The sequence below is a fragment of the Bubalus bubalis genome, chromosome 17 (assembly GCF_019923935.1).
Source record: "Bubalus bubalis isolate 160015118507 breed Murrah chromosome 17, NDDB_SH_1, whole genome shotgun sequence".
Lineage (NCBI taxonomy): Eukaryota > Metazoa > Chordata > Mammalia > Artiodactyla > Bovidae > Bubalus > Bubalus bubalis.
In genome coordinates this window covers 28,273,292-28,297,114 of record NC_059173.1, presented here as the reverse complement: position 1 = coordinate 28,297,114, position 23,823 = coordinate 28,273,292, and the positions used below count along the sequence as shown (strand labels likewise).

The window sequence follows — 23,823 nt, the reverse complement described above, 5'->3', positions numbered from 1 at the left end:
AACCCTAAAGTATGTTCACTAACTGTGCTGCCCTTTTGTGCAGAATTTGGATGAATGAGGGTGAGTGAGTCTAAAGAGTGTGCTTCATGTGGGGACAGCCTGTGTGGGTAAGAGCAGGTTAATGATGTGCGTGGAACTCAGTTATTTACACCAACCACCATGGGGTGAAGGGTAAACCATAAAGTTGAAGAGTGACTCTTGGTGATGGGGTGAACACTGTATGGGCATGTGGGGGCAAGTTGGTGATGTTTGAGATCCTAGAACGGGGAAATGAGAGTAAAGTGCTCATGAATTCTGAGAGTTAGGTAAGCAGATTAGGGAGACTAATGAATTAGTTAATACAAAGTTTGATGAGAAACAGATATTTGCATAGCTTCAAAGCACCGCGCCCTAAAATACTTACACAAAGAGAAAAGGAGTAACTTTATAGTGGAGAAGCTTGGCTGGGAACACCCTAACCAAGTGATGGAGATGAACACCAGCAGTGACAGGGTGAGCAAGATTCACATGAGGCCCAGAGGATGCAGTAAGGACCAATCATCACTTCAGGGATATCCCTTCCAAATGCATACCCCAAATTACATGGCCACTTTGGGGGACATTCTGCACAGAAACTGGTTTGTAATCCCCAAATCAAGGTCCCCGAAGTCCAGGAGAAACCAGGGACTGTCCCAGGTGGGAGGGCATTGAGAGATTTGCTGAGTAAATGCAGCACATGTTGTGGAGTGGATGTGGATTCTTTCATTCAGGCCAATATTGGGACAACTAACTGGACTTCCTTCAGGTCTAGCAATTAGGACTGACTTCTGGATTTCAATGGAGGAGCTGTGGACATGCAGAATGCCTTATCTGAAAGGAACACACAGAAGCATTAGGGGGATGATGGGCATCTGGTCAGTAACTTATTCTCAAATGGTTCAAAGAAAATAAGATACCTTTTCCATTTTCAACATTTTCTTAAGTTTTCGACTGTTTCCAAATAAATGTTTTAAAACTGAAAGGCCCTAGTTTTAGGGACCTAGAAGGCGAGTGGCCATCTAAGCTGCACATCTGTCACTCCTGACATTCAGCCCTGTGGTTCTGGGGATGACAATGGGATAGGATGGGGCTACGGGGGGAGCAGTGAGCGTGGGGGCCCTAGGGCGGTGGGGGCTGAGCACAGGCAGTCAGCCGAGACGTCCCCTCCAGGGAAGCTCATAGGGTCTCTTTAAGTGTCCTTGGTTCTCAGCTGTTCCCCGCTTCACCCCACCTTCAGCAACTACCTGGAAGTGCCCCTTTATTCCTCTGCCTCCCCCACTATCCTGTGAGCCCCAAGGGCACAAACCTGACTCTATTACCCACTATATCACCTCTGTCAACCAACACTTTGGGAAGGCAAGGGTGGGTCAAGGGGCTGCTCTGGAGGTGACAGCCCTAGCTGTCCAAGTTCCCATTCAAGCGTGTCACGGGAGGACCAGGAGCTGCAACCAGCCCAGCCCTGGGACCTGTGCTTCCCTGCCCACTGCTTCCATCTCTGGGGCAATTTCTCATTCCCGGGGCTTAACACCAGGTGAGAGGCAGAGGGCACAGATGCCCATGTGACACTGCTGATAAGACAGAGCCATTGGAAAGGATCTGAATGTCCATCACCAGGGTTCTGATGCACGAATTAGTGCCCTCACACTGTGAAATGTGGGCCCGGCCTGAGAGGGGCAGGTGTCCAGGACAGTTAAGTGAATGAAGGGCAGGGAGTCAGAACATTAAACTTTTAATTGAACAGAACATTTGCTGGGCAAACACAATGAATCACAACCCTGGGCAAGGCACCCCCCACCCCAGCCTAGCAGGCTCTCCCCCAGTGCACGTGCCTCTGTGCAAACCCTAGACTCAGAAATGCCAGAGGTTGCCTACACCTCACTCACAACATCTACTGGGAGAAGTCTGGCCTTGTCACAGGACAGGTGGGAGGCCCGAAGGGCAACATCCCCTCTCTGAGAAAGGCCTTCACTGCCCAGAACCCACCCTGGAACCTGACTGCAATCTGCTGCTGCCTGCATAGAACAGACCCACCTTTGACTTCTGACTTCAGGAATGTTTCTCAGATGCTTCTTCCAATACATAAAGTTGACAACCAAACTATTCAAACAGGGCATGGGGGGCTCAGCAGAACCCCCAGGAAACTCTGGGGACCTCCTTCTTCAGTAGGGATAAAGCTCTGTTACTTGAGTTGCTGGATGTCCACAGCTGCTCCCCTGGAGCACTGGTCAGGCTCCCAAGAGGCAGCTCAGCCCAGGCTACCCCCTGAAAGCTCCAGGAGCATCCTGGCTCCCCAGAAGGCGTCACTGGAGGTCTGCCCATCAGACCACTGCACCTGGGAAGCCAACACAAGTGTCACACATGGAGATGCCCTTTGCCAGCTCTGCCCTCCCACTTGGCACTCCCGACCCTGGGACTCACCCCTCTGGACTCAGTAGGAAACCCTGCCCCAGGACACTTGCCTCCCAGCTCCCCTTCCATTGAAGTCCAGCCTCCAGACGTCCCTGGCTCATGTTCCGCTCTGCCCATTTTAGTCACTCTGAAGACCCAAGCTGGGGACCCAGGAGTCAGGAAGGAAGCCCACAGTACTTGTAGGAGGGTCTCACCTGGCTGGAGGGAGGGGGCTGGCTCAGCTCCACGGCAGACATGGGGCCAGGGAAGCCTGGTGGGGCCGGAGTCAGGTCTGAGGGGCTGGAAAAGGGACGGTGTCAGGACAGGCCCTCTGCCAGGCCCTATTTGAGGGTCACACTGTCCCCTGTGAGCCCCATACTCGGAGAGCTTTCTACCTGTCTGAAGCCCTTCCAGGTGACAAGCTCTCTGGGAACAGCCTCCTCCTGCAAGGCGCTCAGGTGTGCAGGATGCTGGAGGGGCCTCAGGACACCTCAAGCAGGTGGCCCAGGTAGTCAGGGAGCAAGCACATCAGGGCAAGCTCACAGAAGAGGGGGTGGTGAGCAGAGGCGTAAAGGGAGAGAAGGCCACAAAGGGACAGGCCTGAGGCATGAAGAGGTCAGAAGGTCCTTAGAACCAAGTCAAGGAGAGCAGCAGGGGGAGCAGGGCAGGAGATAGGTGCAGCCACTCAGGATAACAGTCATGCAGGTCCTTGAAGTCAAACCACATCTACCCTGTGACCTAGTCACCCCACTGCTAGGTGTATACACCCCAGAGACATGAAGGCAAATGTGCAGGCACACACCAAACCCAAACCAGAAGCTTCCAAATGCCTCCAGCACGTGATGTCAATCCACACCAAGACTAGGACTCAGCAAGAAAGAGGAAGGGGTGCTGATACACACAGGAGAAAGGGGGTTGATACACACAGGAGGAGGGATGCTGATACACACAGGAGAAGGAGTGTTGATGCACACAGGAGGAGGAGTGTTGATGCACACAGGAGGAAGGGTGTTGATACACACAGGAGGAGGGGTGTTGATGAACACAGGAGAAAGGGTGTTGATGCACACAGGAGAAGGGTGTTGGTACACACAGGAGGAAGGGGTGCTGATGCACACAGGAGGGGTGTTAATACACACAGGAGAAAGGGTGTTAATACACACAGGAGGAAGGGGGTGCTGATACACACAGGAGGAGGGGTGTTGATACACACAGGAGGAGGGGTGTTGATACACACAAGAGGTGGGTGTTGATACACACAAGAGGAGGGGAGCTGATACACACAGGAGGAAGGGTGTTGATACACACAGGAAGAAGGGGTGATGATACGCACAGGAGGAAGGGTGTTGATACATATAAGAGGTGGGTGTTGATACACACAAGAGGAGGGGAGCTGATACACACAGGAGGAAGGGTGTTGATACACACAGGAAGAAGGGGTGATGATACACACAGGAGGAAGGGTGTTGATACACACAAGAGGTGGGTGTTGATACACACAGCAGTAAGGACAGGTCTCAAGCAGTCAGGCTGAGTGAAGGAAGCCATATAATAAAAAAAGGGCAGATGCTGTATGATTTCACTCATATGAAATTCTTAGAAAATGCAGCTAAAGAAAGCAGATCCTTGGTCCTGGGGAGATGGGGGTGAGGGGTGGAGGCAGATGGAAACAGCTCTGTGCCCATGACCTAAAGCATAGCTATAGTTTGTGATGAATACATAAGTCACACTCAGAAAACTGTCATTTGTACCATCTAAACCTATTGGTTTACTTTACGCCCCAGGGAAGCTGTTTTTAAATAAGGAATCAAGGGTATCAGATCAGAACAAAGATGAGCTGGAGCATCAGAGTCCAAGGGTGAGAAAACCAGTGGAGAGTCCAAGCAGCCCCGAGGGGGCCCTGTGGCTGCTCCTCTCCATAGGGCTTCTGCTCATAACCCCACATCATCTGGCTGTTACCACAAGCAGAGACTGTTTCCTCAGGAGGCTGCTCCCCTCCTCTCGCATGTCCCCCAGTAATTCTGCCCTCACTGGGCACCTGATCTTCAGCTCCTAGATTTGGGAGACCCCAAACCCTGGGGACCCTGTCCTGTGACCCTCTATCATAGGCTCCCCCTTCACCAGGGGCCCAATACTCTCCTGTGAAGTCTGAACCACTGTCACGCCCCCATGCCACAGTCTGCAGCGCATCCCCTCTTCACAGCCCTCCCAAGCTCCTTTAAAATTATAATTTGGAATATAAAAGCAGGCTTTTGATGCTGTCCAGAAACTCAAACAATCTTTGGGGAAAAGAAAATGCCTGAAAGAGGCTGCTAGAGCCCAGGGAGACCTCTGGGGAAGCACCATCCACATGCCTGTATCTGCTCCCATGCTTGCAAGTGTTCTTTTGTCTGTGGGAAAAACTAAGATCATGTAGGATGGGGGAACTGTTGAGGTTTCCAGAAATCCATAAGGAAAAGACCTCATCTGCCCCGTGGCCGATGGTGAGTCTCCCGACCAGGCATCACCCCATGTGTGGCCCATAGGAGGTGTCACCTGAGCCCGATGGCTCTGCACCTACCTCTGGGTGAGGATGAAATCGGGAGCCTGTGCCAGGGGCTGGGTTACCCGGAGGTTGCCCGCCTGCTGTTCTGCTTGGCTACCGCAGGAACCCGGATCCTTCTCCTGGTATGTGCCCTGGGGGTTGATGCTGGGAGGGTCAGCAAATCCTGCAGGGGAGGAAACCCCACAACCCAGAGCTGGGAGACAGGAGCACAGTCCATGTGCCCAACACAGAGGCCCGTGGAGAGGCAGCGTCCAGTCTGCCAGCCCCCGGACTCAGCTCTGCGTTGAGGAAAGAGAAGCCACTTCTATCCATCTCAGTGGCTTTTTCAGGCTTCCAGAGACCAAAACAATGTCATATTTCACTGGCTTCAAGTTTTTGTCATTCTAGACCTCACACCAGCCCAACAAAGACTCAGTACCCAAATCTGTCCACATTCACCACTGCCGTGTGAGGACAGACTCCTCGGTGCCTCCCTGCTTCACCACAGGCTGAGCCCAGCCACCCACCGCTTCCCTCCTCTTTTTCCTTGGGTTTCACCTTGACTTCATGGCAGTGCAAGGTGTCACTCCCTTGCCCCACCCTTTCTCTTTACTTAAAATGTAAAAAATCTCTCAGGGTGCCTTTCACTCTAAAAAGGAAAACCACAGGGACTCGATCAGTTCCGGGTTGACATTTAGGAGCAAAGTAAGCTAAGAAAGAAGGTCCATTTGTGCCCTAAGTCCATCTGGGCAATAAAACTAGCAAGTGTCCTGATCTCAGACCCCAAACAACGGTCTTCCCTCCTGTCTGCCAGAGTAACCATCTCATCTGTCAGCTGCTCAGACCTGCCGAACCGTTTGCTGTATGACTGCCTCCATCTCTGTTGTATCTTCTTCCCACAGAACTTCAAAGATACTCTGAGGCCCATGAAATATGGTTAAGAGCAAATTTGAACAATTCAATTTACGCAGAATAGATCAATGGGTTATAGCTTCTTCCTCTAAGAGTAAGGGAAATAAAAAGCCCCAAGCCTAGAACAAAGGGAGTGTCATGGGAAGCGCAATTAGCAGGTGGGAGGTGTCCATGTTCGGCAGATGCAGGGCACACGTCCAATGCCGTGGTGGTGGGTGGGATGACTGAAGGGAAGCCAGGGCGTAAGCAGGGGTCAAGGACCCTGAGGAGTTTGCAGAGAGGGAAGAAAAATGAGGTGCTCAGGTGGTCAGCAGGGAGCTCACCAATTCCCACAGAACATCACCCCTCACATATGCTCGACATGGTGTGAAAACCAGCTCCCCTCTTCCCAGTATGAGGCTGGCCACTGCCTGTCCAGACTCCAGCCTTGTTAGTACACATGGACAGGAAAAGGTCTCACAAATGAAAGACCAATCTGTTCGGAAGGAAAAACCGCCTCAGAGAAATAAGTCTCCAGGCTCTTCCACTTTCAGGCCCCACCTCTTCCTGTTTCCAAGAAAGGACCTGAATCCACGATCCTAACATTTCCTCCTTCAGGCAACAAAGCATATTTACTGAAGCTTGTACGCAGGATACTCAAAGAAGTATCGATATTGCATCTATAAAAAGTGACACAATCTATGAAGAAAGGAAAAGCAGAATTAAGAAGAGAGAGCTTGGAGTTCTCTTAAAATACATAAGGGTCATAATATCAGAAGATAGGACTTCCCTGGTGGTCTGGTGGTTAAGAATCGCCTGCCAATGCAGGAGATATGGGTTTGATTCCTGGTCCGGGAATTTTCCACATGCCAACTAAACCCCTGAGTCACAACTACTGAAGCCCACGTGCGCCTATGGCCCGTGCTCTGCAACGAGAAGCCACTGCAATGAGAAGCCTGTGCACTGCCTCTAGAGAGCAGCCCCTGCTCACTGCAACCAAGACCCAGTGCAGCAAAAAGAAGTAAATAAGTGTTTTTTTAAGACGATCAGAAGATAGAGTTTAAGACAAAAGCATATACAATAAAAAGCAACTTTTTTAAAGGTAAGCATTTTGGGAGATTGGCCCAGGATTTCCAACATCCAAATAACATTTGTGCTGTAAAGAGAGAACTGGAAGGAGGAAATTATCAGGAAACTATCAAAGAATATTACAGAAAGTTCCTGGAGCTTAAAGAAGACCTTGCTCTCTCTTTAAACTGAAAGGCTTAACAACAAAGTGATTTTAAAAGACTCACACCTAGAACCATCCCTGTGAAATTTCAGAACACCAGGACTTAAAAAATAAAAAGCTCCAAGAAAGGAAAAATATGTAAAACATGTAAAAATCAGAATGACATCTGACTTAAAATGACAGCATTGTATGCGGTACTGATATGTTACTTTCAAATTTCTAAGGGAAAAAAGTGTTTTGAACTCAGAATTCTGTCCCTGACAAATCATTAATCAAGCATGAGGGAAGATTAAAGACAATTTCAGAAGATGCAAGGAATCAGAAAATTTACCTGCAGTCACCCTTTCTTGTAAAGTTAAAGACATTCTCTAACATAACAAGGGAGAAGGCAATGGCAACACACTCCAGTGTTCTTGCCTGGAGAATCCCAGGGACAGGGGAGCCTGGTGGGCTGCCGTCTAGGGGGTCGCACAGAGTCGGACACGACTGAAGTGACTTAGCAGCAAAAGCAGCAATATAACAAGAATCAAGAAAGATAGAACAAGATTTGCAGTTAAGGAAACACTGAAGTGGAATTTCCCTGATTAAGATTTTCCAATGGTTAAGATTTCACCTTCCAACGCAGGGGACGAGCGTTTTATCCCTGGTCAGGGAACTAAGATTCAACACTGAAGCAAACCCAGGTGCTCTCAGGATGATGGCTCCATCCCAGGCCTAGGCAGACTGCACTTGGATGGGGACAGGGAGAAGGAGGCTCCCAGCAACAAGTCTTCAGAGGTGATGTTTGAAATACTGAGAGAAGCTAAGGACGTGATAAAAGCAGACAATGTAAGAAAAAAGAAAGGCAACGAGAAACTATAATAAGGCATATATATATATATATATATATATATAACCACAGAGGAGGGCTTCCCAAGTGGCGCTAGTGGTAAAGACTGCCGATGCAGGTAGACATAGAGATGTGTTTGATCCCTGGGTCAAGAAGATCCCCTGAAGGAGGGCACGGCAACCCACTCCAGTACTGCCTGGGAAATTTCAAGGACGGGGGAGGCGGCGGGCTACAGTCCATAGGGTCACAAAGAATCAGACACGACTGAAGCGATTTAGCATGCATGCATAACCACAGAAGACTAGGAAATTTAGGTGACAGGCTGAATTCAGTGCCAATATCCTCCTTATGGAGGTCACAAGATGCTATCATGTTTGGTGCACAAAATACACACCTGAATACATTTTCGTTAAGGGTATGTATAGCTACAATTACAACTAAGAAAGAAACCAGGACAAGAGGGTAGAAGTCCGAGCAGCTCAGCCCTTCTCTGTGCTAGCAGATGTGGACAAGCTAGTCACAGGCGCTGGAGGCAGGGCTGGCAGCCATTCCATTCCATTTCAACTCTTTCCTCACTATCCTGTTTTTCAGTCATGTGCACATTTTATTTTCAAAACAAAAATAAATGAAAAAAACATCCAGCTGTTCGTGGGAAGAGACTGTTCCAACTGCACTGGTTTGTGGGTCTAATAAAATACATGGGATTCAGGCAGAAAGTCCTCGCCCCTCAAAATCCTGCCCCTTCAAATGAGATACAAGCCGTCAAAGCATCTGATGTAGAAACACGTGGTCTGTCTAGAGTGGACCCACCTGTGGGGCTGGGCTCCCTGAGGGCAGTGAAGGACACAGCCAGAGCAGCGTCTGTAGGGCGCATGGTGAGGTCCAGCCCATGACTGTGGATCAGCTGCCCAGTCTGGAAGGAAACTTCCTTGGAGGATGCCAGTGCGAGAGACATCAGCCACGACTCAGGGGCAGCCAGAGAGGGGTCCAGCATATCGTTGGCAGCAGCCAGAGGACAGAGACCAGGGCCAGAGCAGACAGGGGGCAGAGTGGCAGGATCATGGTTAGGTCCCTCCTGGTATATCTCACCACCCTGCAGAGACCTGGGGGACACAGGGAACACCACCCCTTGGTGGGCAGAGGCTCCCTCAGACCGGGGTAGGGGGGCCTGGGAGGACATTTCAGCTCAGCCTGGGAATCTGGGTTCGGATGGCTGTGGGGCCCACCACATTCCCAGTCATGCTGCCTTCACCATCCTCCCTGGGGCTGCAAGGGTAAAAAATATTACTGCTAGAAACCTAAGATACATTAGCAGTTTATTTACAAGTGCTTTCAATGAAGCATTGTTCTGCAATACTGAAAGCTGAAAATGATTAGGAACAACCTAACAGTTGAGGGACTATATGAAGGTGGATCCTAAAGGACTATCATGCAGAAGTTAATAATTCAAAGAATTAATATTCCACAAATGCTTACAGTATCTCAGATGTCACTCCTGGGCTTTTGTTAACAACTCCCCACCTCTATAATCTGTGTGATGACCTGCATGGCAGGGCTTATCACTGTCCCCATTTTACAGATGAAAAAAGTGAGACACCAAAAGGTCATGGGAACTTGCCTAAGGCCACATGGCTGGGTAGTGCTGGCCTGAATGTGAGGTGTCAGCCCAGGTAATGTCATGAGAGATGCTAATAACACAAGGGTAAGAGGGAAAAGTGGACACAGCTTGATGGCTTATACAGCACGAACATGACCCCTCGCTCAGACTCAGTCCCCCTGCTGGCCAGCACTCCTCACAGCAGTCTCTGCAGCATCACAGGAGTGGCAAGGTAAGGTGAGACACTGGGCTGTGGGAGGGACTTACTAACTTAGTGGTTACTAACTTAGAGATATACCAACCACACCAAATGCTAGAGATAAACAAACCACGAGGAAGGCCATTTGCCTTTAGGAGATAGTTCTGCATGTTCTTCTAAGTCTGTTTCCCCATTCTCCAAAATTTACATGAAGTATGGCTGTGAGTCAGGCTCCAGGAAGCAAGTGTGCTGTACATGACGTGGGTTCCTTGCCAGTGGCTCCCCCTCCTACCTGGGGTCACAGCTATCTCTGCCCTCAGCCATCAGAGACCTGGTCCCAGGGTCTGGCTGGTGTTCCTATGCCCACTCCATTCCTGGTCTCCCACCGAGAGTGGGAAACTGAACAGGGAGACATTCCCCTGGCCTATGTGCATGGCAGTACCTGGAAGCCAGTGACTTGGGCACAGTCTCTTCTCCAGAAAAGTGTGGGGTCAGAGCCACCGGCTCCCACGGCCCTTGAGTGGTCTCCAGGGTCTGTAGAGGCCCACTTTTCTCAGGTCCTGCTAAAAGCCGATCAGACGGGAAGCGAGGCTGGGTGATGCTTGGAGTCCCAGGCTCCTTCCCAGCAGATTGAGAGCAGTCACGCTGGCTGCCTGCTGCTCTTTGACCCTTCATCTGTCTTTGGTCTGAACTGAAACCCACAATTATGAACCCAGGCCACCCCAATTCTGGTGCTTGGCTCAACTCCCCGACTCCTGGGCCTGACCTCATGGTAATCGCTCAACGCAAAATGCTGCTGCAGCCCACCTGGGCCACCCTGAGCCCAACCTGACCCTGAGCATCAGTGAGCTCACTTCCCACAGGGTGAGGTGCTGAACGTGCAGACTGGGGCTGGAGGAGGGGGCCTGGGTGGTCCTGGATACAGGTTTTGTCAGAGGGGCCACTCACTTGACCACTGAGGCCTGTCCACAAGCCCAGAGCCAGGCTGGGGGTGGTCTGTTGGCTGCGGGGGTAGGTGCCGACTCGCCTCCCCCGACGTGAGGTCATCTGCTGAGTCTGGGGCTGGCGCCGCACGCTGCATCAGGGCCCTCTGGCGCCGCCGGTAATTGGCAAACCAGTTGTAGACTTGCTCCGTGGTCAGATGCGTCTCAGAGGCCAGGCCCTCCTGCCCCAAAACAACCCGCCACTAGCCCAGCCCACTCCCAAGCAGAGAGGCTGGGGCACCAAGGGGGCAAGCCACCACCCAGCCGACAGTCACTCACAGTCAGGAGGGCTCCGAGCAGCTGGCAAACCAGATCCTCCCGAGGTGCCACCCAACCACTGACCCTTCACCCTCCCGTGCCAAAGCATATGGGCCATGACCAACCCTGCGACCAGGCACCTCTCAGATGTGAACTGGCACCACTGGCCACAGCGTCCTGCTCTGGGGGAGCCCAGCTGACTGGACGCGGGGAGGAGAGAGCAAGCCAGCTTTCTGAGCAGCAGGGTCTGAGGGGGAAGACTCTTGCCCCCTCCACCTGCTCCTGGAGGGAGCCCCCCTCCACCCCTCCTGCTGGATCCCCGGCCTCAGCGAGTGCTCAGTGAGTGTCTCCTGAAGTCACACAGGCTGATGGGGTATTAAGATGTTGGTGATGAAACTCACTCCCCAACCTGTGCAGGGCAGACATGCAAGGGCTGCCAACCAAAGGGCGCCATCCCCAAAGGAGTTCAGGGTGGTCAGAGCCCACCATTGCCCTGTCAGATAGGCCACTAGGGAGGGTGTGGATCTACCCCCTAAGGTGGTGATGTCACCTAAGGGTGGCAAGCCCCCAAGGGTGTTAGTCCCCCACCTAACAGTGGGGGTGAACCAACCAAGGGTGGGCCTCCGCTAAGGACAGGGAGTGTTGGCGAAGGGGAGGGTGCCTGGCCAGGCTCATATCTGCTCTTACCCGCTCAGCCTTGCTAGGATTGGTGCTCACGCCCGAGGCAAAGTCCTCCAGCTTCTGGCGAACTTCTCTGGGGAAGTTCCGGCTCTTGAGGCCATTAGGGCAGAGGGAGGCAGGTGGTGGATTCCTAGAGGAGGACACTGAGGAGGTGGTAACAGACCCCTGCTCCTCTGGATGCACCTGTTGTGCCCCCTGGACTCTTCTCCTTTCAGCGGCCACCCTCCTCCCCACCGTGTGCTGCAGGCCCTGGATCCAAGCCCTGAGCAGGGAGGGGCCTGGTGGTGCCTGGGCCCACACTCCACACTCTCATCAGGGTTCCCAGCACCCCTCACTGACCAGTGGCCCTGAATGCTAAAGCTGGATGATGAAGATATTGAGGTGGGTTATGCTATCCGCTTTACTGACTGTATAATGGAATTTTTTGCAAAAGAAAAAATGACAGGGGGCTTCCCTGGTGGCTCAGTGGTAAAGAATCTGCCTGCCAATTCAGGAGACGGATTTGATCCCTGGTCTGGGAAGAACGCACATGCCACAGAGGAACCTCGCTCATGCTCCCCAACTACTGAGCCTGTGCTCTAGAGCCTGGGAGCCACAACTACTGAGGCCCAAGCACCCTAAAGTCCATGCTCTGCAACAAGATAAGCCACAATGAGAAGCCTGCAGAACACAACCAGAGAGTAGCCCCCACTCACTACAACTAAGGATTCCCTGATGGTTCAGTTGGTAAGGAATCCGCCTGCAATGCAGGAGACCCTGGTTCGATTCCTGAGTCGGGAAGTTCCCCAGGAGGAGAGACAGGCTACCCACTCCAGTATTCATAGGCTTCCCTCGTGGCTCAGCTGGTCAAGAATCCTCCTGCAACGCGGGAGACCTGGGTTAGATCCCTGGGTTGGGAAGATCCCCCGGAGAAGGGAACAACTACCCACTGCAATATTCTGGCCTGGAGAACTCCATGGACTGTGTAACCCGTGGGGTCACAAAGAGTTGGGCACGACTGAGCCGCTTTCACTGCAACTAAAGAAAAGCCCGCACAGCAATGAAGATCCAGCAGAGGCAAAAAGAAATAGTTTTCTTTAAATGACATGTAAGTGAACAACACCAGTTTTCTACAAGATTTGATATCCAAATACCAATTGAAAAATCCCCATGTGTCGAGAACACACCCCATACATCCCAGTGAAGCTGTTTCCCACTTCTCACATCTTCCCCCAGCCTGTTCTGCCCGTTCCAGTGAGAGAACACCATGTCCCGGCCAATCAGGCCAAGAGCCTGGGTTTATTATCTTACCTTCTCCAATACATTCAACCTCTCAGCAAATCCTCCTGAGTCCATCCTGACACAACCCATTCCCCAGCCACGGCCTCTCCCAGAACCTCCAAGCACCTCCTGTCTCTGCTCCTGCGCTGACCACCAGCCGTAACGTGTATCACCCCTCCTCATGCCCAGAGTGCCGTCCCTGTGCTCAGGCCTCGCTCAGGTTCTGTGCCCCGTGCTGCAGCCCCCACCACAACAAAGGACCACCGAGCCACAGCCCTCTACTGAGCTTGTCCTGTCTGGCATTCCTTGCTCTGAATTAGGGGATCTGCTTTGCTCCCCAGTCTCCGTTCCGTCATCTACATCCAAGTGCAGCTCCAGGAGAGCCCAACAGGGAGTGTTGGCGAAGGGGAGGGTGCCTGGCCAGGCTCATATCTGCTCTTACCCGCTCAGCCTTGCTGGGCTTGGTGCTCACGCCCGAGGCAAACGGCACACTGCTCCCCAAGTCACTTTGCTGAACCACCCTCAGGCAGGCCCTAAAAACCTATAGGGAGGGGACTGACTGCAACCCTTGACAACCTCAAGGCTGATTAACTTCTGGGCTTTGAGGACGTATTTGGAGGGCACTGTGAGAAAAATTCCATCTGACCCAAAAGGAATCCATCCATCTCTTCCTCCATCAACTAGGCCCTTGGCTCAGCAACTCCTGTCACTTGGGCTTTCGGGAGCTCAGAGCAAGACCTGCAGCCCCTTCTGGACTGTGGAGCACACCCAAATAAGGAACAAAGGCTCTGCAGCCTCAACGTCTAAGCTGGAATCCTGCCTTTGCGTCTCTCTAGTGTGTGACCAGGTGAGTCACTAATTTTTCTGTGTCTCGGTGTCCTCATGCATGAATGGTGATAATGGTGATGGTTATAACTAGTCGTAATGTTTACTTAGTGCTGATTATGGTCATGGTGGTGACTGTTAATTAACATCTGTTCAGCAGCTATCATGTGCCAGACTGTCTTCTAACCAGGGGTCCCCATGTCCGATGATCTGGGATCGAATGTCTGATGATCTGAGGTAAAGCTGATATAATAATAATAGACGTAAAGTGCACAATAACTGTAATATACTTGAATCATCCCCCTTGCCCCTGCACATGCACTGGTCCACGGAAAAACTGTCTTCCACAAAACCCGCCGCTAGTGCCAAAAAGATTGGGACCACTGTTCTAAGCACCACATACATCCCACATGGTGCTTATAGCACCCTCATCTCTATCTGTCTTTAAAAGGTCCTGCAGCCCTGAGGAGCTGCACTGAAATCCCAGCCAGGCCACTGGCAGAGCCCGACCATGGGGACTAGCTGACATGAGGGGCATCCCTCCTCCCACAGGAGGAAAGTGAGGTCGGGTGCCCACCTGCTGACTCCCTCCCTGCAAGGTCCTCGCTGACAGGCAGCGGCTCCTGGCCTGGGTCTTGAGACCGGCTCTCCGTCCTGCCCTGTGGGCAGAGGTGGGACAGTGTTCCCACAGCAGAGCAGGCGGAGAGGTGGCTCAGTGTTGGGCACTGACATCACTGTTTCATCTCGCCTCCCTCCCTCTACTTCACCTCAGCCCTTCTATAGTTCTGGAAGGCAAATCCCTCATGAGCCCCGGGGAATAAGTGCCAAGACCAGCGCATACCTCTTCCTGCACCGGAACTTCTGCACCGGCGTCAGCGTGGACACGCCGAGCCTCTTCATGGCCAGACGGTAGTGGATGTCATTCCAGAGCTGCACCAGCTTGGGGCTGCCACCTGGCACCTGGCACCCCTGTGGACAAGAGCCTCCTGAGATCCGCACCCTCCCCTGCCCTGGAGCCCTGTTGTCCACTTGCCTGAGCCCTAAGACCAGCCACCCACTGGCTCCGAATGGTGAGGGCATGAGCTCCATGGCTGGGCTCCAGTCCCTACCAGGCTTGCAGGGAGCCCCCGGGGGGCACAGTTCTCCTCTACCCCCTACAGGTGAGGGGCAGGCAAGGGGAAAGCCACCTCTGGGCTATGGCCACAGCACACAGGAGGCAGAGCTGCGCCAAAGACCATATGAAAGATCAGATTTGAGGGGCCTGAGGCGTAACCCCTATCTTGTATGAGAGGCCTTTCCCACCAGCTGAGTGGGTCCCTGGGTTTCAGAGAGCACATTCTGAGCTGAAGGGGATGAAGGGGTCCTGGTCACACCACTGATGGCTACCAGACCCAGTGGGACGTGGTCATGTGACCAGACTTTTGAGAGGGCCAAGGATGCTGAGGACAGGCCTGGCCTAGACACAGCCCCTGTGCTTGAACCCCAGTGTTCTCAGGACCATTTTGGTGAGGGAGGTGCTGAGAATCATTTAGCTTTCTTTCCACAGCAATAAAAAACCCATTTTGCTGGGTCGAAGCCTGCAGTCTCCTGCCAGGATAAAGCAGTAGACCCAGGGCACAACCTATGGGCAGGGAAACCACCTGGGGCCTCCCCACCTGCATGAGTGGCCCTGGGCAGGAAACGCCCTTTTCTGAGGTGGTGGCCCCATGGCTTCTCTCAGGTCTCAGAACACATTACTTTCTCAGAGGCATTTCTAGACAATCCCGAGTGAGTTATAGTCCCTCTCCTGGGAGTTTTGCATCACATTTCATCCTTGACTGCCTACACAGCAGCTATGACAACTCTGTGTGTTCATCCATTTTGTCTGACATCGCTGGAAATCTGAGTTCTCTTATGTTTCAGGTGTTGGGGATCCTTGAATGAGCAGAACTGATGCGCCCCCTGCTCCTGGGGCCTGCAGTGCAGGAGGGAAGGCAGACAAACACAGGTTGAAAAATAAACAGATTTCTACTTATGAGCTGAGGAAGAAGCCATAGAGGGGGATGAGGGCTCCTTTATATCCTTGACAATAAAGGAGGCACTAGCTGTACAGGGTGACATTTAAAGCAGAAACCAGACACGTAGGAAAGCTCCAGCCACACAGAATGGGGCTCCGGCCTCGGGCAGAGGAAATGACACCTGCAAAATTCAAAAGAAGAGGATCTCAGAAGCTCCAGAAACAGCAAGAAAGCCAGCATGACAAAGGGGGTCAGGAGGGGTCCAAAGACTGGACAGCAAGCCAGCACTGATGGCAGGCTCTGGGGCCACCGCCTCAGCACACACCATGGTCCCATCTGCAGTTTTAAAACCCCCTCTGGCTGCTAGGTGAGGAACAGATGGAGGGGGCAGGAGAGAACATGGGGGTGCTGGCGGAGAAGGGAGCCAGGTGGATGCCACAGGGCTTGGGGGAGAGGGAGCAGAAATAGAAGGAACTGAAAGAACCGAGTATCTTGAAAGTAAACTCAGCATGACTTATGAACAGATGTACATGCATACATGCATATGGAGTGAAAAAGGAAACACTGGCCCCCAAATCTCTTATTAAAACCTTTCGAGCCACACATAGTTTGGAATTCAGAACTTCACACATTTTAGGAAGTAACACAGGTATACACTACAGAATTTGCACCACTCCAGTATGATCTGGGCAGGCAGCACCGTGCAACCAAATATACCAATATTTGAGTAGTAAAATGTACCACAGTAACATAAAGTGGATAAAGACATCACTAGCTTCATGTGGACATAGCTCAGGTTTTCATGCCAAATGACTTGAGGTTCAAAGTGCCACCAGAGGACTGCCAGACATACTTGTGATCTCAGAGCTCCCGAATGCAGACCCACAGCCAGCGGACCAAGAGACTGGGTCTGTTTGCTTGTCTCACTAACTGGGATGCCAACTTTCCAAGCCAGGACCATGAAGATTCCAAAACTGGACAGTCTCAACTTCAGTTTCCAGGCAAGTTAAAACTTAGTAGAGCGAGAGTGGACCATCCCAGCTTGGTTTATGGCACCTCTCCACAAGGTGACAAATGCTGACTCTGGGCATTTGTGTCGTGTTTAGGATGGTGGTGGCCGCTTCCCCTCTCTTCACACCCCCATCCCCCAACCCCCATCTCACAGACCAGCTCTACCTCCAGCAGCCGGCAGGCGGCCTGGTGCTGCTCTCGCTGGGCCAGCACGCTGGCGCACACCAGGGCCACATCCGCATTGTCCAAGAGGTACAGGCGGAACTGGCTGTCCAGCACGGCTGTGACCAAGGGTTGCACCTGGGTGGGGTCATCCTGGAGGTCGCGGCACAGCCTGCCTGCGAGGGTCACCAGCTCCGACAAGGGCAGGCTGGGGCCCTCGTTTCCCCTCAGCAGTTGCAGGAAGCTCTGCATTGCCAGGCGGGTTGGGCCCCTCTGCAAACAAGACGACAAGTCAAGACCACGGCCTGCCCATGGTGATCAGCTGACCGCACATCTATATTCAGCCAAGTCTGCCAGGCCTCTCCTGCCACAGGTACTTGTAATGTGACAAGAGCGAGAGAAGGCAGGTGCATCAGGGACCCGCAGTTTCCCATGAGTCCCACAACAGTCCAGATCCTGGCTGTGTGTTGTGGCTGCAAGAGTCCTCCTCGCTCCTCACTCCTGGAACCTCTGTTCCCTTCGTGCCCCTTGCCCACATCATCACCTCTCTGTTTCTCACATTTTAAAACTACAATCTGACTATGTGTATATATACACCAAATGGAGAGAGCTTCCTTATGGCAATACTTAGTCTGGCAGCGCTGCAGGAAGGACCCCTAGTCTCCACTGGTTTCTGAAAAGAACCCGGTGGAAAGAGGAACTCTAACCACCTCCCCAGCCCCACACTAGTGAGCACTTTCTCAAACATAAGGTCCAGACCTGTGTTCCAACTACCTGAGGGCTACGAAACAGGCTGCTGGCAGCCAAATTAAAGGGTGTGTACTTAGCAGATGCTACCAAACCACTTTCCACACATGCTGTAAGAATCTGAACAGACCTGCCACGCTCCCTGGCAAAGGGTCTGGCCTGTTTCCAGCTCTTGCCGCCCTGTACCACCTATAGAAACGCGCGCGCTAAAGAGACGCAAGACGCGTCCTCATCGCTGTTCCAGGACCTCAGCGCCTTGTCACCGGCTCCTGTCTCAGGGCCCTAGCTTTCTTCCCAGCACGACGGGCAGGAGGTCGGAGACCTCGCATCCTTCGAGGGACCCAGGTTTCCTCTGGGGCCGACTGCCCCATCCCACCCCCCCACCAGGCTCCAGGAAGGGCAGGGAGGAGGCTAAGGGCCAAACTCACACGAAGAGGATCCTGGAGTTGGGGAAATAAATGGGTTGGGGAGGGGTACCCGGAACACTGAGGGGACCCGGCTCCGCGGGGATAGACGGCTCTACAGCACCATCCTGCCTGGACACCCTCTGCCTGGCTGTGGCCCTGCGCCGCCCCACCTCTCCAGGTGCCCTGCTCCCCGTGGGGACCAAGAGGCCTCCCCGGGCCCCCACCCAGGACCACGAACTCAGTCACCGTACCCCATAAACTCCCTCCTGAACGCCCCCTTCACCCACCTTCATCCTGACGCCCCCAACTCACCCCCTAGCCAGGCCCCGGTTCCCAGCTTCCACGCTCAGCACGCAAATACCCGGAGGCGGTTCCGAGGTGCGGTTGCTACAAAGTATCGAGGCCTTGGCCAATCACTGAGTACCTGGCCCGACGACCCTGGCCTCACCCTCTCTTCCTAAATCCAGGGGGCCTGGGGATCAGCCTGGGTGCTGGGGGGCGGGGGTAGGGGGTTCTAGTGGTTCTGGCAGTTCTTAGTGAGCCGAGAGGTTCTCGAGGGTCCACGGGATTGGGGGGCGGGGAGCTGCACGGAAGCCAAGATCTTGGGGGGGCTGGCATTGAAGGCCCCAGAGCAGCAGGGCTGGGTTGGAGGAGAGGGTGTCACGACCCCCAACCCCTGCAGCAGGAGGAAGCTGTGACCCTGGGCTGACCCCAAGCAATCCCTGAAGCTCTATGGAGCCAAAGCCCTGATGAGGTTGCAGCCCATGGGGCAGACACTCCCCGCCTCCCTCTTGTGCCCGGAGTTATCCGCACCCCAGCCTGGGTCGTGCGGGAGGGGGATCAAGGAGCCGGGATCGCAGGGAGGCCCCTGTAGATCCCACCTCCTGTGATCCTAGGGGTGCACCTCTGCCTTCACACGGTGGGGGTCTCAAGACCCGAGTTCTCCACGCCCCTGGTCCACACACAGGGGAAATCACTGAACTGCCGCCGTCCCTGCCCTGGCGTCTGCCCGGTACAGGTTACAGTCTTGTGAATTTTGCACTGCAAGCCGGAAGGCGCCCTAGAGATGAGACCAGGAAGACTTCAAGTAGATTTTTCTTTCTTTTTCCAGTTGTAAAGTCTTAATGCATTTGTTATAACATTGCTTCTGTTTTAAGTTTTGGGTTTTTGGCCTCCCAAGGCAGGTGAGATTTTAGCTCCCCATCAGGGATTGGACTGCACCCCCTGTATTAGAAGGCAAGGTCTTAACCACTGGACTGACTGACAGGGAAGTCCTGCGTGTGTGTGTGTGTGTGTGTGTTTAATATTTTTATTTATTGGCGCAACAATTCTCTCATTGTGACGGCAGGGTTTCAGAGTGTGCTGCAGGTTCTAGAGCAGGTGGGCTGAGTAGTTGCTGAGGGCAGGCTTAGTTGCTTTGTGTCGTGTGGGATCTAAGTTCTCCAACCAGGAATAGAACCCGTTTTCCCTGCATTGCAAACCGGATCCTTAACCACTGGACCAATAGAGAAGTCCTGTAAGTTGGTTTTTAAACGGTGGTGGAGGCAAAAATTTTCTAATGCCAGAGCTTCCGCCTAAACTTATGGCCAAGAAGACTTTGGCAGAAAGAGAAACATTTCAGTGTTTGTTCACAATCTGGAAACAATCCAAGATCTGATGGAAGTTTTTGGTAAATACATCAAACTCCAGAAAGAAGGTGGGCTCCGGAAGGTTAATTAGTAGTTGTGCAGAGAAAGAGTGCCTCCTGACCCCTATTAGTGATACATTGTTTCTTGAAAACTGCCTGTTACAAAAAAAGGTAAGTGCTATGAGCCCATCTGAAAAGTACAGACACGAAATGATACATGCCACATTGTTAAACACTGGTTGCCACCTGGTGACAAATTATTTATCATTTTTATTAGGCTTTTAAATTTTCTTCTTTTTGCTTATTCATGTTTTCTACTTTTTATAAAAAGATAATTGGTTTTTCTCCTTTTAAGGTTCTTTTCAAGAAGTGAAAGAAAAAACACAGATGAGGAAGCTTCCTTGGAGGAAGCAACCCCCACCCACGCAATATTCTAGAGCAGACACTGATGAACAGAGGCAATGAGAGGCTTGCTGCAGGAAACCCTGCCGCTGTGGGAATGCGTTCCCAGGTCCTTTCTCCAGGGCCAGCTGGGAGCTCAGTGACAACATTCCACCTATTAAACTGGTTGCTGTCCACCCATTAAGCACCAGTGAAGTTAAAATGTCAGTGGAACCCAAAATGTCCACCTACCTACATTATAAAATTAAATTTAAATGTAATTCAACAAATGTTATGATTCTAATTTGTATGTATAAAGTCAGTTGTTGTTGGCTGCCAGATAAGAAGTTACTATTTATAAACATTGTTTTATTTGAGCCTCCCAATCCCCCTCTGTGTGAGAGTTATGTTCTCATGTTCTCTTAGTATGAGTCCAGTGAATTTTAAAATAGTTTCCACCTATAAGTGACCTCCTTTAAATGTAAGACTCAAAAGCTTACATTCTTAACTTAAACACATAATTTTAAGTATTCTAAATCAGGGCAAACTCTTCATAAGCTTCATTTTTAATAGAAGTCTGACCTTCCAACAAAAGGTAGGCCAAAATGTGTTAAGTATTAAATAGATGCTGCCTCCTGTCTTCCATGCTCTATAGTATGAAATGCAATCATACCACATAATGCATTCTAAAGCACAATGACCAGCTGTTTCCAGATTTTCTGTTCTCTTCTGGACCCAGGCTACCTGGGTTGGACTGCCAGTTCAGTAGCTTAAAGCTGTGTAACTTTAACCCTATCTATATCTTCTCTTCTCTTTGGTGAAGTTTATTATTTGAGATAATAACAGACCTTCTTTGCTCATTGGATTGAGAAACTTAAATGAGCCAATACTCTCATATGCTATTTTCTTCATTATTTTGTTTCTTACCTACACTGTTGATTTTTAACACATCATTGAAAATCTGGTTAGGTAACCTCCCTCTTATGACTTCTGTTCAGAAATTTTGTGGTCATCCATATACTTTCCCCATAATGATTAGCTGAGTAATTTTTAAAAATTCCTGATCCAGGGACTCCCCTGGTGGTCTACGAGTAAAGAATCCACCTGCCAATACAGGGGACATGGGTTCAGACCCTAGTCTGGGAAGATCCCACAGGCCATGGAGTAACTAAGCCTGCAAGCCACAACTGAACCCATACACCTCGAGCCCATGCTCTGCAATAAGAGAAGCCACTGCAATGAGAGGACCTTGCACACAACTAGAGAGTAGCCCCCACTCACCACAACTAGAGAAGGTCTGCATGTACCAGCAAAGACCCAGTGCAGCCAAAAAAAATAAGCAACAAATAAAACCCCTGATTCACAGAAGGCTGGAAGTCCACCTAGATACAGTCTCCTGAACCCCTCTCTTCCAGCCAGGGAATTACCTTCATCCCCAGGGTCCCCCTGATGGAGTTCCTGTCCAACCCTCACTGCCTTGGGATGCCTTCTAGAAGGCCCCAGAGTAACTACCTCCAGTAGGTAGGCTGGAGGTATCAGATTTGTTAAATGTCTGTCTGCATATTGAGTGCTTGCAGCCGCTGGAGACCAGTTATTTGGCCCTGCCTTGGTTCACAGAATTCCAGGGAGCAGGCCGTCTAGGGAACACCCTGGGAAAGCAATGCTGAACAGAGAGAGGTTACTTGACATCCTTGGTAAAATGCTGTGAAGGACACAGAGTGTAAACAGGAGCTTCCAAGAGTGACTCAGCAGTCCTTCCTTTCTTGGAAGAAGGCAGGTGCAGATGGGGGCAGGGAACAGGAAGACTCTCCCCACACACTGACCCAAAGGCAGTTGAGGCTGCCAACTCTGCTAGAGGATTAGACCCTGTTCTCCTCTAAGCTCAGATAAGTTGCACTCCTGCCACAGGTCTTTCAGGGGTCAAAGCCATACATCCCCCTCCTCTGGGTCCTGTGCAGGGCCCCGCAGGGCACCTCCTTCATCACCCTGGGTGCCAGCATCACCACTCAGGGCCATGACCAGCATGTGGGTGCCCGACACTCCCTGGAGTCTGGATCTGTAAGGCCCAGGCTGGAGAACTTTACTGTCCAAATAAGGCCTGCACCAGGGGGAGGCAAGTGAGGAACCAAACAACTCAGTCATCAAGATAAATAGTATTTTAACACAGTATTTTTAAAAACCACAACTTTCGCCAGAGAATCCATGATGAGCAAGATTTTTTTTTTAAATTCTACAGATGAGATGAATAGAACTGATTTTTGCTTTTGCTTCAGGCTCAGAGGTGGCTGGGATAGTATAAACCATACTTGATCATGATATAGTTTTTTTTACAGAATACAAATAAAAGTTTTACTGTACAAAATTAAGGCTTTCGTAGTCCATAGTTCACTAAGGCTAAACAAAGACCACTTAATTTTTTTAAATCCTTTCAACAATTTCACATACACTTCCCCTCTCCCCCCAACTATTAAAATGGCCTGGTCAAATGTTATCAAAACAAAAACTATAAATAATACCAGTCCTTTAAAGACAGTTATCCCAAATGTTATTTCTTGGCATAGGTTATCATCATGGCATGGGACAATGTGATCTTAAATCCCTGTAAAGCATCTCTGGCAGCTCCAGCCTGTCCATCATTTTCAGATTCAACAAAAGCCATGTCAGTTCCTCTCAGGTACCAAACATACTTCCCTAAAACCAGAGAACTGGTTAAACAACATGGATAATATCATCTCACTAGTCTCTTCTGGTAAATTATTAAGGAATAAAGTACTGTTTGGAGGGTAATCAGGGACCTGAGGATCGGTGCTGCATTTCCTTGGGTATTAGCTGAATTCGGTGTTCCCTGACCAGGCTTTTTGTCCATGGTTGGTTTTTGCAGTCAGTTCCACAGTTTTGGCTTTTTTCTTTTTTCAGCAAAAGTGCCACACATTTTACAATATTATATCCGAATCTGCTTTTGCATACTGGATTCGCATCAGTTTGCCATAACATGGAAATCCTTGTAACTGTCTCAAGGCACTTGCAGATGAACTCAGTTCCTTAAATGTAACAAAGGCTTACCCCCTCATCTTCACGGTCTTTAAAGACACAGTGTCTACCACGTGGCCAAACTGAGAAAACAGAGCATGCAAAAGTCTATTCTTCCTTTTTGTCATTCATATTGTTAATGTAAATTGGCTGATTTGGTGTGATTGTGTTTTGGGTTAGAGTGTTCAAATAGCCAGAGGGTTCTACCATGTCCTGTAAGAATCTCTCATGATATAATTTTTAAATATCACTAGATTACACCTGTTTATGACTTTTGAGTCTCTCTTCATAAAAAAGAAATGTCTACGTTTTCAATTTTTCTAAGGTGCTTGTTTGGATTTGGCACCAAATTTATGCAGGTCTCAAATATTTGGGGAAAGTATGCTCTAACTTTTTCTATTTTCTGGAATAATAACTCCAATGTTTATAGAATTGGATTATTTCTTCTTTAAAAGTCATCTAGGCATCAAGCTTTTTTTGTGGAAAGGTTTTTATTTTTAGAATCAATTTCTTCCATAGATTTAGGACTAAATTAGTTTTTTTCTTATTGTATCCATTTTGACTTGTGATTTTTAAGGAATTTATCCATAATATCTAAACTGTCATTTGTGTTTGCCTATTACAAAACCTTCTTTTACTTCCACTTATATTTTATATTAATTAATTTATTCATTTACCTTGATGTAAATTCTATTGTGATATCCCCATTTTCATTCTGGATATTGGAAATATATTTTTTCCTCTTTGTTTTTTTTAAATTTTATTTATTTATTTCTG

General features: G+C 50.5%; 1 protein-coding gene and 1 pseudogene across 2 annotated transcripts; both read right to left on the bottom strand.

Moving 5' to 3' along the window:
• Positions 1-1,760: 1,760 nt before the first annotated feature.
• Positions 1,761-17,126, bottom strand: ANHX (anomalous homeobox). Of its 2 annotated transcripts, XM_025267906.3 has the most exons (9): positions 16,858-17,126; positions 14,526-14,653; positions 11,606-11,729; positions 10,626-10,842; positions 10,120-10,240; positions 8,692-8,984; positions 4,967-5,114; positions 2,622-2,706; positions 1,761-2,350 (listed from the first exon to the last, which is right to left on the bottom strand). In XM_025267906.3, exons 1-9 carry the CDS (start codon positions 17,104-17,106, stop codon positions 2,264-2,266), a joined length of 1,452 nt encoding a protein of 483 aa, XP_025123691.2. In that variant the 5' UTR covers positions 17,107-17,126; the 3' UTR covers positions 1,761-2,263. The 2 variants fall into 2 exon arrangements, with proteins under 2 accessions (XP_025123691.2, XP_044786594.2); XM_044930659.2 differs by lacking the exon at positions 8,692-8,984 and having other exon boundaries at positions 4,967-5,095.
• A 4,882-nt stretch (positions 17,127-22,008) lies between these two features.
• Positions 22,009-23,376, bottom strand: LOC102407525 (annotated as a pseudogene).
• Between the last annotated feature and the right edge of the window lie 447 nt (positions 23,377-23,823).